Source organism: Idiotropiscis lumnitzeri, chromosome 13 (assembly GCF_059441095.1).
Source record: "Idiotropiscis lumnitzeri isolate Australia: NSW breed Sydney's pygmy pipehorse chromosome 13, RoL_Ilum_1.0, whole genome shotgun sequence".
In the NCBI taxonomy this organism is placed as follows: domain Eukaryota; kingdom Metazoa; phylum Chordata; class Actinopteri; order Syngnathiformes; family Syngnathidae; genus Idiotropiscis; species Idiotropiscis lumnitzeri.
In genome coordinates this window covers 4,549,863-4,568,151 of record NC_142403.1, presented here as the reverse complement: position 1 = coordinate 4,568,151, position 18,289 = coordinate 4,549,863, and the positions used below count along the sequence as shown (strand labels likewise).

General features: G+C 39.8%; 1 protein-coding gene across 3 annotated transcripts in view; it reads right to left on the bottom strand.

Moving 5' to 3' along the window:
• The window catches only part of ror1 (receptor tyrosine kinase-like orphan receptor 1), a 109,884-nt gene that overhangs the window by 29,782 nt on the left and 61,813 nt on the right, over positions 1-18,289 (bottom strand). For 2 of the 3 annotated variants that reach the window (XM_088313507.1, XM_088313508.1), the window contains 3 exons: positions 12,475-12,537; positions 5,575-5,865; positions 5,233-5,266 (listed from right to left, as the gene is read on the bottom strand). In XM_088313507.1, coding sequence (XP_088169633.1) covers positions 5,233-5,266; positions 5,575-5,865; positions 12,475-12,537 — 388 coding nt within the window. The remainder of the gene's footprint in view (positions 1-5,232; positions 5,267-5,574; positions 5,866-12,474; positions 12,538-18,289) is intronic. The other variant, XM_088313509.1, reaches the window with a different exon arrangement.

Here is an 18,289-nt window from a genome sequence, read left to right as displayed (position 1 = left end):
CAAGATTGCTTAAGAACGTTTCTCAACCAACCATTGAGAATAATTTGGGGATTTTCAGCACCAATGGTCCATAATATCATCAAATATATACCAGAGAATACGGATAAATCTCTGCAACTAGAGTAAGCAGCAAGGCCGAAACCCAACATGGAATGCTTGTGACCTTTGATCCCTCAGATGGCAGTGCATTAAAAACAGGCATCGTTGTGTAAAGGATATTGTACACTTCCGAAAACCTTTGCTAGTTAACACACTTTGTCGTTATATGTACAAATGCAAGTGAAAACGCTACCATGAAAAGCAAAAGTCATGTACAGTATCAACACCACTCTGAAACGCCACGGGAGTCATCTGAGATGAACTGACGCAAAGTGGAAAAGTGCGCTGTGGTCTGACGAGTACACATTCAAAATTGTTTTTGGAAATCATAGATGACATTTCCTCTGGGCCAAGAGGAAATCAACCATCGGGATTGTTATGAGCACAAAGTTCAAAAGGCAGCATCTGTTGTGTGAGGCACGGGTAACGCATTCACATCTGTGAAGGGACCATTTATTCAGAAAGGTATATAAAGGTTTCAGAGCAACATATGCAGCCATACAGGCAACATCTTTTTCAGGGACGTCTGGGTTTATTTCAGCAAGACAATGCCAAGCCGCATTCTGCATGCGTTACAACAGCGTGGCTTCATATTAAAAGTGCGAGGACTGGACTGGCCTGCTAGCAGTCATGATGATGCGCAAAATATGACAACGCAGACTGTTGAGCAAGTGAGGTAGTACATCAAGCAAACATGGGAATTGCAATGATTTATGAGGTGAGGAGCTGCGAGAGCTGTAATATGTTGAAATAGAGTAAATGACGAGAAGTTTAAAGAAAGGCACAGTTAGAGAATGTGTTCTTTGTTAAAGGTTGCTGCTTTATGTTCAAGTGCACTCAGGCAGCAGAGAAAGCAGAGACGCAATGAAGGTAGAGAAAGGGTGAACGTGTGCTATTTAAGTATTTGTCTTTTTTGACACTGTGGAGGGAGAAAAAAGAATGAGAACGTTTCAAGAAATATAAACAGAGTCGGCAGCCGAGGTGTAGTGGTATTAATCTTTTTCAAGCAGGGAGAAAAGCCCTTTGTAAACACAGACAGAGACTGCGGATCTGTGGCTATGTTCCATAAAGTCGGTTTACTGCTGTTGTCAAATTAGAAGCCTCTAAAGCACTGGTGTCAAACACAAGGCCCGGGGGCCAGATCTGGCCCACGACCTCATTTTATGTGGCCCGCAAAGAGCAAATCATGTGGGTCAACTTCCCGTTTCTCGCACGTTTTCTTCACTTTTAACAACATTCAGATAAGAGATATTGCCATTTATTTGTTACCAATCCCCCCTTTTAAAATAAATTGTTGAACGAACAATTACTTACTGGCTTCTGATTTCAAAACTGGCTTCCCATCAATTTGTTGTCTGTATGTGATAATGTAAGGAAAAATACATACACACATAGGTTCATATATATATATATATATATATATATATATATATATACCTATCTACAAAGTGGCCCGTCCACAAAAATTTGTTTGATGCCCCTGATGTAAAGCATGTGATCAAAAACGCAGATAAAGCAGTCAGTTCAAAGAAATGGTGAAAATTGTGCTGGTTTCTGAACTTGCACAATCCTAAGTTCATAAAGTTGGTCCTCACTTCAAATGCATTTTTCTAAGCCATCTTTCAATAACACATGTGGGTCCTTTTTTATAAATATACACAGTGGCATGTTCCAAGTACATTTCAGAACACATTTTTAAGGAACCGAAGAATCAAGTCATGATAACCATTCTCCAGCGCTTGTCATCAGCCTCACAGATAGAGTTGGGCACAGACAATTGAGTGAAACCGGGACTATCATTGTGATTCTACCGGAATCGTTTTAAATTTCTAAATTTAGATTTTAATATGTCGCTGCTTAATTTTGATGGTTACTTCGCAGTGCTGAAGAACCGCGAATGAAGAAGTACTAATAGGAAATGTGTGTGCGCGGCATGTAGCCCATCCCGGCCCACGCATCAGTTGACGACAATGGACGTGCGCCGGGCCCTTCCCGCCCAATCTCCCCAGCTGCGGCGGCTACACGATGGCAGCGGTTGCGCTTCGCTGGGTCGGCCATCTTTCATGCTTCATCATCTTGACTCTGCATCGGCATCAAAAAGTACACAATGGCAATGCTGTGGGCTTGTGATGCCGAACCACTAGCTGAGAATCATTGTCGATGAGACGTTCCAAGCAGAGTTTGGACAGTTTAGGAGTTATTAACTGACTCTGATGTGAGCTTACAGCGAAACCTTCCTTCAGCTAAACACAAGTCATCACACCCGAGCGCAGTCGGGAATCAAAGAACAACACGCGGCCTGAGTGTTAATGGTACCATCGTCCTCACACTCGACTAACACTGTTTTTCTTTCACCCTCCCGACGTTTCCATCACTGCTCTTTTTTTCACCCTGGAAGTGTGGCGGGAAGAGGGAGAAAGCGAGAGCGAGAGCGTGGGGGCATCGGTGGGGGTGTGTTCTTTCTTTGGCATGCGAGACATTTTCCCCCTCAACCTCTATTTGTTCAGGCTCTATAAAAACATGACCAATGCAGAAAGAAGAGCGAGACGGAGGATGAAGACGAAAGAAAGAACAGAGATGAAGGGTATTGCGGAGATGTACTCATCTGTCTCTTGGTGGAAGATAACTGTTGACATATTCAGGAACACTGGAGTGGAAGAGAACCGAAGTGGATTTGAACACGGTTGGGCAAAAGTAATAAAAATAAGGATGTGAGGCGTGACTTCAAGGAACGGTTATGACTTCTTGGGAAATAAAGTTCTTGGCTTCCAGAGCAAGAGTTAAACGAGAACATCATTACCATTCTTTGTGTCTTGGTTTTGGCCAATGCTTTCCTCAAGCCTTCTGGCCACTCTTTACTAGCTAGGCAACTCGTGGAGACTCCAAGTCGTGGCTGGACAGAGCCAAGATACGAGCCACCGCATCATTCCACAAACACTTCAGTCTTTATGTTGATATGTATAAAGAAAACATAACGTCTTAATATGTGATGTTTTAAGATGCCAAACGGATTTTATATGAAGTGCCTGACCCTTGCTCGATACCCAGAAGAGACTTTTTTTCGTTGCTCATGTTAACATATGTTAAAAATGTAGCACTGCTAAAAAAAAACTTGAATAGAACCGGTGTAACAATTGTGACCGGTGTTATCTGTTGTAGGTGGGAAAAGGACCATTTGGGCTACTTCTTAATTTCAGTGCACTTCATGCATCATAGGACCAAATCTGGGAAATGTGATCATTGACCTATAGTGTAGGCTGACACATGGAGCAAGACAATGGGGGTTGTTGACATCATTGTTTTCAAGCGAAACATTAAAAAAAATGACTTGTGTCTTTGCACAAATTAAAAATAAATAATAACTAAATATAAATATAATTTATGTCTATGAATATGATGTGATGTGAACCTGACAAAGTCTAACTGTTGCCATCTTTGGTGGCTCTGTGGTAACATCCTGTGTTTTCAAAAAAGACCTTATAGGCATTTTAAGCTCACACGGGTGCTATGTCAAGGTCCCCCTTTCCCATTCGGAATAGGCGAGTATGCTTTTGCATGTTTTTACCCAACACGGAACTAGGTTGCGCAGATACCCGATTTACTTTCATGTAAAACAGTTTGATGAAACTGTTGACCAACTAGCAGAACTATGTCCAAAGTCAACTTTTCAAATGCCTCACATGTAAACTAGCATGTAATGCTAATCACAGCACTGAAAATGACAACTACTCAGAAAAACATTTGCGAAAAAAAAACAGTTTTTTTTGTTTTTTTTAACCTGTCGTGTGTTGATGTGTAACAGTAGTTTGAGTTTAACACTTTTTAGAATCCTTTGAATTGAAGTTTTGACCTCTGGCTTGTCAGCTTTACTCCTGCGGCAAAACTCAAAAGCACACCTCCACACACTATTAATAGGCCACACGCCACGTGTGTACTCAAGGCCAACATGGAGAAGATTAAAATGACCACACAGACCAAAGGAAAAACAACATTTCATTCAGAATGTTTTCCCAACATTTTTTCTTCGGGAAAAAACTAATGTTGCAGTGAACAAGCTTCAGTGAACACAACAAAGTGGTGCACCAGATGCCTCAGAAAAAAAGTGCAGAATTTGTGCAAGGTCAGGTAACTGCGGCATGAGGTAGTATGTGTGCCCTCATTAGGTGACCCAATCTTCTTGACAGCTGCTACCCAATTTTACAGCCCATCAGTTGCCCATGACACTAATGATGAGCAGCAGTGATGAGCGGCCGCCTGCCACTCCAGTTCAACTGCCGTCAAAAGAATCTCTTGCCCAGTTCAACTCACTCGCTATTAACATCACGAGTGTCACTTGTCGTTGCACCCATTAAAAGCAGCTTCTCTGGTGCAATTCAAACAGACTTGCATTGCCATAATGCATATCTTTATTGAGCCATGTAGGATAAATAAAACTGTGACTGTTACGACGCATTAGAACAGGCGTGGGCAAACTGCGGCCCCGGGGCCACATGCGGCCCGGCCCGTTCAACGTTTTAATCCGGCCCGCCAAATTTGAAAAAAATTAAATGAATAAACCTTGGTCATGTTTTATTTTCTAAATATCGTGGGGTGTCAAAGACATATTTTGTTATGCTTTTGTTCACTTTCATTTAAAATCAAACTTATTTCTTTTCTCAGATGAGTTGAGTTTTAGAAAAACACTCCATCCATCTGCTCCTGGTCCAGCCCCTCTGTCAAATTTTAGAACCCATTGCGGCCCGCTAATCAAAAAGTTTGCCCACCCCTGCATTAGAATTATCAACTGTGTTTCCCGCTTAGTCAATGTGAACCAAGCGACTAAGGTTTGCCATTGGATATTCATTTGGCCACAACAAAAACGTCATGCTCGGCCATAGTATGCTCGGCCATAGTATGTGAGTCATTACTCGTGCACACTAGGGCGTTTTTATGGGCATTTTCTTCTGAGTGGGTGAGCTGAAACATAAGTGTATGAAAAGGACGCAGCAGCATGAAATATAGCAACGGCAGGCTCAAAGGTAAGTCAGAATTCTGATCCTTGGCCTTGACATGCACAAGCCAGTCGACACAACTCTGTTGAACGTTAAAATGGGGGACGATACGGATCCAGAACATGGAGATTAAACTACTTACGTTGGCCGTCCTGGTAGAGGCGTAGGCAGCGGATCTGGAAAAGAAGACAAGGGGATATTTGACCACAGGATAAATATTATTATAACCAGATTCGTTTCTGTGCTAGCTGCCAGCTACAAGCAAGAATTGGTTGAGTGTTGTTAAGTGGAGCCAGATCCCCTCCAGGAAAAGCGGAATCAGAAAAAAAGTTCAATCAGACCAAGTGGGTGAAACGCTGCTCATAAAATGTTTTCATTGTGACGTAGGAAAGTCATTCACTTTTATAAGTGTGGCAGGCTGTTCTGAACTGTTCAACTGCTTCTTGCACTACCTATACAAGTTTGCTTAAGTATGTTTTCTTACCGAATTTGACAAAGAGAACGCCTGTTGTAGACACTGTGCCCTGGACGTTGGTCGCAACACACTGGAAGTAGCCAGTGTCTGTAGTGTCCAGATTGCGAATGCGAAGTCGTGACCCATATGGTGTGGACCGGTACGAGACCCGCCGAGGCTCCTGCACCACAGGCGCGTCATTCTTTAGCCAGCGCACTGTCGGGGGCGGGTTGCCCGACACGCGACAGAGCAGCTCAGCTGTTTGGCCCAGAGAGGTGGTGATGTTGTTCATCGGCATTTCAAGACGGATGAATGATAATCCTGGAAGACAGGAATGGAGAACAAAGTCAGGGACGATATGTAACATCAAAGAGGTAAACAGCTTTTCACAATATGTAATCTACTTTTTTTTCATCTTTCAACACTTGTTCCATTTTTACATTTCTCGACAAATTCAAACTATTCCATCTTTGAAATATTCCAGAAATCTACGCCTTGCAGGCTATGACTCACATTCCAAACATTCAGTTTTCTTCAGTTTTTCACCCAAAAATTCCACCTTCATTTACAATGGAATGTTTAACAATTCATCAGCTCATTCAATTCAATTTAGGATTAATTTCCCACATAGCAAAAACTAAATTACGATCTTGGGTAGATACGTTATTCGCTTCTGCCTCCCCGTTTCTCGAGCAATTCTCATCATTGCATGAATATCTCCATTTATTTCCAATTAGACATTCAACATTCCAGACGAAATTATTTTTACTTACCGACCGATTTTTTTTTGTAACTTTAAACTCTTGAACTCATCCCGATGACAATTTTGTTCCCAGAGTAAATGCCAGTGTGACCTTTATGATTTTTCCTCACATTTTTACACTTTTTGACCAATTGAAACAGTTCCAACATTAAACATGTCATCTCGTCCCTGTAGCATTTTTTTTCACAAAATTTCATACTAAAAGAGAAAATTATGATTTTTTTGTTTTTATCTCTAATCCCCCAATTTTTTGACAGATTCTCACAGTTCTAACTTTAAACAGCTCAGATAATCCCTATAACAAATTATTTTCCAAAATTTCAAAATAAAGGCAGAAAAAACATGCATTTCCCCATCTAATTTACACACTTATTGACTGATTGCAACCGTTCCGACTTTGAACTGTTCATCTTATCCCTACAACAATTTGTTTCTCAAACTGTCAAAACAAAGTCCCAAATTTTGTTTGAATGATTCCAACCATTCCAACAGAAAACTGTTCATCTTATTCCTACTATATTTGATTTATTTTTTTAAAAATGTAAGACATTTTGATATCTTTTAGTCAGTCAAAAAATTTGAAAGAAACTAATAATTAGGTGTGTGCATTTTAAACGCGTATCCCTTATGGATATTGCATGTTTTCTAAATACGAGCATGAATGAGCATATTTCTTTAATATTTAAAGTTGGTAGGTACCTTTGTTTCGTAACATGCGCAATTGGCTCGACACAGTTGAAAATGGCTCATTGCGTTGGTCACTGCCATCACTCAGGACATTTTTTTCAATTATTTATTTATTTATTTTAGTTTTTTCTCAGCTTGCCTGTATTTGATCCCTTTACTATTGTAATGAAAAACATTGAAACTCCATTCTGAGATTATTCCGGAAATACTTGAAAATTTGTACTGTATGTAGTTGTTTCACTTTTGTTATCAAAAACAGCTTCAACTTCAATTTTGAGGTTTCTGCAAATAGTTTTCTTCTGATAAAAATTCAGACTGAAAATAATGCACCAATTTAAGCCCAACCCACTTCCAGTTAGACCACACCCATATCTGGTTCATGGCTTGCCCATTCTGAGCCCAGATAGGTAATAATATTATATATATATAATTTATATGGGTGAAAAGAAAGACACTGTGCGTACTCGCTCATCACTTTTAACCATGCTACCATTTTTGTCATGTTCTTTCTTGGGTCTAGACTGACCAATCGGATTAATTCACTTTAAATTTAACAGCACATTTTATTGTGGGCAGGGATTGCAGGCATTGCATTGGGGCTGAGGGTGGGATCTCGCCCAGTCGGAAATCTCTGTAGCCCTAGTTAAGTCCCTCCAGCATTTTATTTGATATTCTAAAATATCTTCAAACATTATTTTTCCAGCCTCCCGATGTATCGGTAAAGCCCCTCTTTAGCCCTGGGAGAAAAAAAAAAATCCTGGCGCTATCCCTGACTGTGGTAAAAGCAACTTTGCCATGCCACAGAAAATGGTTATACTTTCCAATTCAACATTCCCTTAACTGTCTAATGACAGTTAAAATAATTACCAACAGTAACATAATCAGGGTCAAAAGATTACAAAACTTGAGCCAACCAATTTCTCAAATAGAAATGAGGAATAAATTAACTGCGGTCATAATTGTAGAGAGCCTTGCCTTTCTAACCCCCATTGTTGAGACACGGCTATCCATTATGTACAACCTATGACGAAACATATTACATTTTATCATCTCCCTCTGCCTTGATTATTCGTTTCGAGGGTTTATTAAATTAAACAGAGGACACTTGAGCCTTTGTCAGTGCTTTGGTCTAAGCACATGTGTGTGAGTCTGTGGCTACTCCATAAAGTGTCAAAGTGTCCTTGAGTAAGAAAATGAACCCCTAGTTATTCCTGATGAGTTGATTTTTTGGCAGCCGCTGTGTGGGTGTGAGACATTGGCAAGGCTGATACTGGATTATAAACCTAGTTATTTTTGGCAAACATTCTGAGAGCGAGGAAAGAACTTGTCAACTGCACAATGCGTCCAGATGAAAAGTGTAAAAGCTCATTTATTTACTCCAGCTCTTGTTGAAATAAGAATGTGGGCTACAGAGGTTAGAGAAAAAGATCATGTTGGAGACATAAGGGGGAGAATTATAAGGATGTGGATAGAAATGAAATAGCAAATATTTTCTTATTAAAAATAATGTACTTTAATTGAATCCCACTTGAAACATGAAGCATAAAGCGGAATTTTACAGTGACAGTAATAATTCAGCCATTTTTTTTTTTTTTTTACGTACGGCAATGACGTAACATCATCTTTATTGATGTCTCTATGATATTAGATAAAAAGGTTTTGGGGACGCAATATTTTCACACACCAGACAGACCACGGTCGCATTTATAATGTTATGCGTCCTCTTACACAAAAACCTTTTTGACATAATAATAATAATAATAATAATATTCCCTTTATTAGTCCCACAATGGGGAAATTCGAGATTCAAAACCAGGCCTCCTGGGGAGACTGGGTCCTGAACGCGCCGCCTTAGACCACTCGGCCATCCTGGCAACATGATGGCCCAATTCTCAGCAGTTTTGTACAGTCTCAGTATCTTATATTTATTTTAATCAATTTAATTTTTCTGCCGATTCTACTTACTACTTTACTTTTATGTACTCTAACCGTCCGTTTATGGCAGATGCACACTAGTAACACTGGCCTTATTAATTAAGACACAAATTGTTGCTCTAACCACCTTGTCGCTGTTCCGCTGTTCGAACTTAAATCAGGATGCCTTCAATCCATTTTTATTTGTTCAGATATTGCATCAAAAAGTGCTTTGCACTGAATACTATAAACAAGGTCAAAAGACAGAGGGCACAGACACGCACGCATGCAAAATTGCTACGACAAACAACCGTTTCTGAAAATGTGGCACTTTTGCACTTCAGCAAAGCCTAATTCCACTTTTTATTCAACATTTGGCCAATTATGGATGTGTTTATATTTAATAAATGGGCGCTATGTGCTACTGTAGACGTTTTTTTTTTTCAAACAAAAAAAAACAACAAACGGTCAGTAGTGCTCCTTACTTTGTTTTACGTCTTATGTTGTATAAGTGGTCCGATATGCTCCCAATCATTTTTATTTTATTTCACTATTATTAGTTATTACTTTTTGTTTTGTTTTGTTTTGGTTTTTTTTCTCTTTGACAAGACTTTATTTTTTTCACTTGGTCTGATTGTTTGTGGAATGGAAATGTTGCTCTTCAATAAAAAGAAAATAAAAAAACAAACAAACAAACAAACCAAAAAACAAAGCTGCAGAGAGTTCCCAGGGTCAGCAATCTATTATTAAGTTAACTGAAAATTTAAACAAAAGGTTGCCTGAAGTTAACAATTTTAAATATCTCTTAACGGCTGTCAGATTTTTATTTTTTTTTTTAAAGGCAGATGCTGATATTCATCAAAAAGCCAAATATCAGCACGGCTAGTCGACTCGTCCGATCATCGACCTATCCGTAGCATCAACCTAAACATAAACCAATTCGCACAAGTAGTCGCTTGACTCTGTTGTAGCTGCCAATTACTTGGTCAGCGCTTCTTGCTGATGTATCTCAAACGGAAAGTGTACACTTGCAATATTCCTTCATCCACGAAGAAAGGAGATTGAACTTTCTTGCCATAACGATTTCACCACCTTCGACATCATTGTCACTGTTAAACAAACAAGAGGGTGACACACGAGCACTTATTTTACGATTCATCACATTCGTAGAGTTGATGGAAAAGACGAATTGTCTTTGAAGCCGAGAGCCTGCACACTTCATTGGCATTGAAGCAGTGAGACGCAGAAGGAAAGTTAAGCGCACTAAGAAAGGATGTGAGCAATGTTAAGAGGACAGAGAAGAAAAATGTCCTACCAATGTCAATGTGACAAAGCCCACTCTGTAGGCAATTGTCTTGTGATGAGTGTTGTGGTATTTAGCACTGTGAAATCCAAACCGTTCTTGTCCACTTTCCTTTTCATGTGGCGGCCAACTAAATGGTGTCCTGTCATCAAGCCGCATTTTCTCACAGAGGTTTTGTGCAATCACACACTCACAAGCAGCAGCACATGCGTAAACAAGAGCACGCCCCCCACGCCACCACAACACACGCAAGCATTTCGGATTCCGTCCTAGAGCCACTGCACGGCACATTTTTGCTTGAGCACAACCGTCGTGTTCTATAGAGAGCGCTTTGCAGGCCGCCCTCAGCGAGGGGCCGACCCAGAAACCCGAGCGGCTACGCAGCTAACCAAACACACACAAGGAGTCGGCTCTGTAGCGCTGCCAGCGATGGCTAAAGGTGAATTTCATTAAAGTTGACTCGCTCTCCAACTGCGAGACGACAGGAAGAAATAAGTGCATGAAAAAAGGAAAGGAAGCCTGAAAAAAAGAAACTATGTAAACTATCAACACTCCTAATTACATCCCAGTATTGCTGAGCCCAATAATGAGCCTCTTTCAGCATAACTTCCTGCTACTGATGCATACTGATAAAGCCGCGCTACCTGAATGCTGTCTTCTTGGTCAATCTAAACCATTCCCCGCCTGAAGACAAAACAGGTGGCGCAATCACCATCCTTCCATCAGATAAGGAGCAGATGTTGCTTATGAGACTGGACTCAAAATGACACACACAAACACACTCGCTTCACCGCATGCCGGCACACAATCGGCATTATTCCGCTTTCATTTTTTATGTTGCTGTTGGAAGAAAAACTCAGAACTCACACCAATTCATTTTGGAGTTTGAAATATCCCTGACGTTCACCGTTGTTACCTTGGCTTCGCAGCCGTGGGTTCAAACTACAACCTCCAACCTGTACGCAGCATCTGTTCTGGGACGGATGTTGCGGTTCAGTCGGCCCCCGCAAGAGCGGAATTAAACAAACCAGACCAAATGAGAGAGCAAAATAAGGTCAAATTCAATAATAATGAGGGCCTTCCAATTCAGCGCATCTTTGTGGCTGCGAGGGCGGATGTCGGCTCTCTGAGCCCCAAACGACAACGCTGGGGACAGATTTGCTCGATAACGCTGTTAAGAAAACATTATTGAAGAACAAACAACCTGACATGACTCCTTCATCAAGTTTCTACATAAAGGCACAATATGCATCAACTTGTAAATATCATTAGTGAACAAGAAGGTGTCATGGCCTCGGATCCAGGTGGAATGTTGCCAAGAATGGCTGAAGTAATCGGCCCGTAGATCATAGAACATGCGATAATAGCAAGGGGGAAAAAAAAATATATTTTTCTATTTAACAGAGAGTTGTGGCTCGATGGAAACATTAATTTGCTTGAATAAATATCAATCATTTTTCTCAAGTTTGATGTCTTCTTTTTCCTATCTTGGGGCGCGATTGCCAGTACAACAGCGATGGTTTGTGTTGTTGTTATTTTTCTTACTGCTGAGCAACAAGTTGCTGTGCAAATTGCAATGTGACCAAGGAAACAAGTAAATAGGTATGTCGATTTGTGCGCCTGCTTGTGAGCTGAGATTTTTATTCACTTTGAAGTTGTTTTATAATTTTTTTTAAGTTATTATCTCTATTTATTTAATAAAATGTTACACCTACCGGAATAAGGCAGTTCAGTTCATGTGCAGTTGCAGTTGTGCATGTGATCATAATGTTTACTCTTTACTCATAATCTTTACTTAATGCAGGATGGAAATGCCCAACTGAGTATGCGATTCAAACCAAAAATGATAAAGAAGCCCCACAGAATACGTAAATATAAAAGCAAAGCACAAAATGATGTTTACATTTGCTGCTCCGCTTATATCTTCAGTAGTAAGCAAAAGCAAAATGTGTCATTGGAAATTAGGGACGCACCTGTGGCTATGGCCACATGTTGAGTAGATTAGTGTGTAATTTGTTCCATCAGTTGTCCTCTACAGTGGCTGGACTGTGACAGTGTGTGTTGTCTGAACTGCTGCAGGTTGCCCTTCATTTGTCAACACCTCATTGAAGGCAATTTCAGATAACACTCAGGCTGCGTTAAATGCATCCAATGTCGGTAACAGCCAATGCATTTGAATTTACGGTATTGGTCGAGATAAAGACTAGATCTATTGTGGATGCTTAAATGTAAAGTGTGTACATATGTGTGTGTGTTTATTTACCATCAGCAGAAGTGTTCCATGAAGGGGCTGCCACCACACTTGGGTCTTGGCCAAAGTCGGACCCTGGAAGCACAATTGCAGTTTCCTATTAGCATTTTTAGGTCATTATTTTGAATTACAAAAACAAAAACAAAAATAAACTGCACAAGGTACGTAAAGGTTATTGACATTTTGAAAAAATATTTTCATTTACTGGTTAAAAATGAATTAAGCTTTTATACATATTAATTAGGATCCATGAATGGAATCAAACATTTTCTCTCTTCTGTAATTTTTTTTTTTTTTACACTAGACACAAAAAAAAAACAATTCACACTGAATTTTATGCCCCAAGCTAAATGTTCGAGATAGTGAGGGTTTTTTTTCCATGCCTGTGGAAAATCATAGTCGTTCAGTTAGTGCAATTTTATACTTCATTAAAGTGTCTGGCAACATATCAGATTATGTAATACAGCTTTGATGAATGTTTTTCCTTGACAACTGTAAATATTTTTTTCTTTCACAGCCTATTGCGACACCACCCAGCAAACGATAACCTGAGATATATATATATATATATATATATATATATAGTAGTTTGTGTTGATTGTACTGTCTGGCAGCATTTGTATATTCTAGATTCAGAAGCATTTGAATAGAAAGACACTACTAAAAATGATTTTAAAAAAAGTATTTTCTTCAACTTCAACTTGACGCCTGACTGGCCTCCAACTGAACACTGAGCAAAGGTTTTAATTTATAAGCGCAATGCCATCAGTGAGCCATGTGGCCCTAATGCCGCGTTATTACCATCCGACGACAGCGCGGAACCTGCTTTTCATTACAGATGAGGGGCACAGAAAATGAGCCACATAAGGGGATTCTTGACAATTGGGAAGAAAAAAAATCTGGAGGACCTTCAAGGAGGGCACATGAAAAAAAACTGCATGATAAAAGCAGCTCTTGTGGAGGGCATATTCTGGTCATACATTTGATGGATAAATACAACCATGTGCACTGAACAAAAAAGATGAATGTCCTCTCCATAAAGACTTCACTAAATTAAAAGGTTAGATAGTAACTTCCGAAAACATTTCAACTCTTCCTAGCGGTATATCTTTTGATTCAGAGGCTGTGACGAGAGAGAAGGAAGAGCGGAGCAGACGAGACATGCTAATGTGGTGATAAAGTGTCGTTTCCCATGCGCTCCATCAGGATGCTAAAGACTGTGGGGAGGTGCTTGTGAAATGAGATTAAAGCTAACACATCACATCGCCAGTCTTGCCAACAAACACACTGGCAGCTTTAGTAGTTTCTATAATGTAAAAATGATGTTATCGCCTTGAAAGGACGGCTGAATTATGTTCTAGTGACCAAAATCCACTTACAGGCACAAACAGCACAATTCTTTGAAGTGCAATATGAGAGTTGGGGGGGAAAAAAAACATCAGCATTGCATCCTCCCCCACTGTTGATGAAGTTCGAGAGGTGTTAATTTAACAATATGTTTATTATTATGATTGTAGCTTAGATTATTGTAGAACTGGACGGTTTAATTCAGCATTTCTAATAAATTTGCTCCTCTCATGTATCTTAATAATGCAACAGAAAATTAGGAACATTACTCACGATGACAAAGTGCTGTTCTATATCACTGCGAATGACAACTATAGTAATGGAGGGTGAGCCAAAAATAAAAAAAATGAGATTTTCAATTCATTCCTACAGCAAGACACCATCTACAGGATGTAATTAAAAAAAAATTAAAATGGCATCATCGTTTCTTAAATGGCATGTTTTAAAGTTTCAATGACTATGAATAAAATTGTTTTTTCCATTACTATTGGTTTTATTGGATTGTCGAAAAGTTCCCATTTTTTTGTGTCACCCCGTACAAGCTACTTGGTCACACCAAAACGTTATAATCTTTGTAAAGTCATCATGTTGCCGACTGCTCATCACTTATGCAAGTAACTAATTTCATGGCTGATAAGTGGGATGGTCGCACTAAACTCAATTGACTTATTTTTTTTTACACAACAAAGTCAAAATTTGATAAGATCCAAGTATACAATTGTGTTTGCCAATCGTTATTTGAGACAAGGCATATATTTTAGAAAAGACGCAAACAGGTTTTCTTGTCACCATCAAATTTTCAACATGTTCATAATTTCATTGTGACAAGAAAAACTGTTTGGAACCATGAAATTGTTGGTGCACGGCTTTGTGACCGTTTGCGACCTTGAACGAACCCTGAAGATAAAACATTTGCACACACACTTGCAAAGCTTCACGGCACAACAATCTGCCGAAATTTCACCTTCAAAATAATTTAATTAAATGATTATAGCGCGGATAGTTGTCTGTCTTTGTGTGCAATTAGCGGGGGGAACCAGTTCAGTGCCCGAAGACAGCTGGGATAGGCACTAGCACACCTGCGACCCTCGTGAGGAGACTTACTCGTTATGCGTCACCTGCACTGAATTAACTTTTGAGCGCCTGCCTGTATACTTCTACATCTATGACTGTGGTAGAAAATACTTTTTATTAAAGAGCAATAGGAAAATAGAAATGCAATAACAATAACGTCTGATGTATTTACATTCAAAATAGTTTAGACTTTGATCATGCATTACAAGTTTTGGTTTGTCCCCCCATAAATTTGATTTGACAGTAAGAAAAGAGTAAATATCTCGCCTCGGACTACTACTTCTACCATCTAATGGAAAAACATTCAACTGTTCTGCTTGTCACTTTAAATCTGCGGCATAGATAGATGATTAAATACAATATTGTTTGTAGCGAGTAAAAGACTTTGGGATCAATTAAGTGAAATCAAATCATTTCCCATGGTTGATGATCTCTCACGGAACAGTAATGTGCAGCGGCACACTGATAGTGAATCAGTGATCTAGGCCATCTGACTGTGTTTCCTCTTGTCCAGCTCCCAAATGCTAAAGGCTCAAGTCTGAAAGAACCGGAACAACTCTGTGAGTCACCACGCGGTTCTGATTTGTGGGGGTTGACTGACTCTATATCATACAAAAAAAAAAACGATACCAGTAAGAGAATGGTACCATGGAGTCAATATCAACATTTTTTGAAAACCTTGACGCTTTTATTGTTATCGTGTTCCTGCTGGCTCTCCCCTACACACAACAGCGTATTACTGTGACTCTCTAGTCCCCAGGTGGGTCTAAATTTCCTTTTGTGTTTAAGTTTGATAGGATTAAGGAGCCTGAGGGTTGTGTGGTGGACAAAGAACATAGGAGAGGCGACGTTGCAGTTGACTAACTTCTCTAACACAACTAGCTGAGCATGGAAAGAGGTCAATGTGAGAATGCACCAGCAGATGGGAGAGTGAGGTGAAAATTGAGTCCAAGTGGTGTTTTCTCCCCTTATTGAAAGCTGTAGATTTGTCACGAGGACAATATCAATGATGTTAAATATATATTGTAAATAGTTGACCAAACGATGTGCCTGTATTTCTTTGTCCTTTTACGACTTAATCTCTCCTCTATTTGGGTCACATCTGTTAGTTCTCTTTCAGAATATCTGCGATGAATTGCAGCAATTTTAAGATTAGCTTTCTGACGTTACGCAGTAATGGAGGGAAGCAATTGCATTCAGCCTATTTCTTAATGAAGGTCTTTCAAAGAGAAACCTTCAGTGGGCCGGTGTCAGTTTAGATCAACTCAATCTCATATGGATCTGCTCCTTAATTGAATCACACTCTCAGAATATGTTATGATTAAACCAGAGGGACGGGATTAGGTTTTGTCTCATTTTGGCTGTGTAAATGTGAAATAGTTAACCAGTTTAAACACGGTGTCACAGGGAAGGACAGATGGCTAATTGGAGGGAAACGGACACCAGAAACATCTGATCGTAGTTCAAAGGATGCTTGTATTCTTATCTTTGGCTTCATCACGGTGACAACAAAATTTCACAGTGCAGGACTAATCCCATCATGTAGTAAATTCTAATTAAGTAATTTAGTCATTTATTGATTATCTAGATTACCAAAAAGATTAATTGAGGGTGAAACTAAAGCTCAGAAAGGGAAAACTACAATTTAACTACCACTGTATGATTCCATCATCTATCCCGCTGCATATATATCAAAATTGAATTTCTTGCGATTTCTTTTGTACTCTAATTGTCTACCTACTAGAGAGAGCACAGAAATGAACAAGAGAAAGAAGAAACATGTCTTGTTCCACAGCGACGAACATTTTAATTCTCAAACAAAACTACAACTCATTAATTTAACTGAAGAACACATCGGAGTGACAAGGATACATTTTGAGTGTTTGTGTTGTGAAATCTCATTTCAGTGACTTCAAGCTGCTTCAGAACATTTCCGCATGAGTTTAGCACACCAAGAAGATCTTCATGATGCAAGGTTTATAGCTCCACCTGATGCTTTGGCGGGCTAGTGATGACCTGCCACAGAGATTGTTTTTTTGAAACATCATTTGTGGAAATAAAATGTGTTCAAAAGCACAACTATTCATATAAACAGAGGCTTAAAACCACATTGTACGACTGGTTTGAGAAACCTGGATGATACTCAAGGCTTAATGTAAAAGGCCTGCTTGGGAGAGGCTTCCATTAGCACCAGTTAGCAGTATTGCAAGCAGACTAGTGAGGAATTTATTTAAGCATGTCAGCTTTGAAATTTGAAATTTCACCAAGGCACGACAGTCGGGGTTGTCGTGAAGCTCGCTATCTGGGATTGGCGCTCCTGAAGCAAAAAGTAACGCTGTATGCATGCCTGGCTTCCAGACAAATTCATAGAACTTTATTGTAGCAAAATGTTTCAAAAATACAACCAGACACCATGTGCTCATTTCATACATGCTCTTGTCCGCGTCAACCTGCGTGCGTGAAGACGTGACGGGCGCGGTGTTTTTTATTTTATGGAGGTGATCATGGTTTTTGTGAATATAAGCTCACGTTTGATCCAAAGTATTTTGCAGAATGCTTTTATACTTTCACAGGTTGAAGTGGATAGTAGTACTAATGTGAATTTAAACTTTGGTGGTGCTTGATCGCTGGTTCAGACAACATGACAAACCAAGCAATATTACAATGCAGCCTGCCTGCTGTGCTGTATACAACTGAGATGGGAAAAAATAAGCCGTGCTACAAAAGGGGGCGTGCCAATTCGTCGTAAATCTCCTCCCTAAAAAGCCCTTAAATCTCTACAGAGACTTTTAAGGGGGTGAAATGTATTACCGAGGTAATCTTTACATGCATACCTATTATGTAAGTGCCAGTGTTCAGCCGGCTCAAGTGTCCTTTTAGGATCTGATAGTGTCTTGTTGCTACACGACCACAGTCTGCAAAGGGAGGATCACATTTGAAACAAGTGACTGTCGGAGCATGCATTTTGGGGAAAGGCCTTATGTAGTATGTCAGAAGACTTAGGTGCAGCCTGAGACACATTTTTTCCTCAATGATCTCATGAAGCAACCTCTCAAGATTCCGTGAAGATGACACACTAATAAAAGGAGGGGCCCCAAATAGATGGAATAAGAGACCACCAGGATAATGCTCCTGGCTGCCAAAAAATGATGAGGATTTAGACATCATGTGACTACAGTCGAAGAGGGCACCATTCCGGAGCTATTCTTCATGCCTGTCAGTACTTTATCACTCATTAGGCCAAATCTCCCCGTGTCTGGAGGACATAATGAGTGGAAATTGCTCGAAGGCTGCTTTAAATCACTGGTTATATTAAGGTGAGCCGCTATTGATGAAACGGAGCGTGACAAGCTAAAGATGCTTGATTTAAGTAACAGAGGTGGCACAAATGTGGAAAACATTAGCA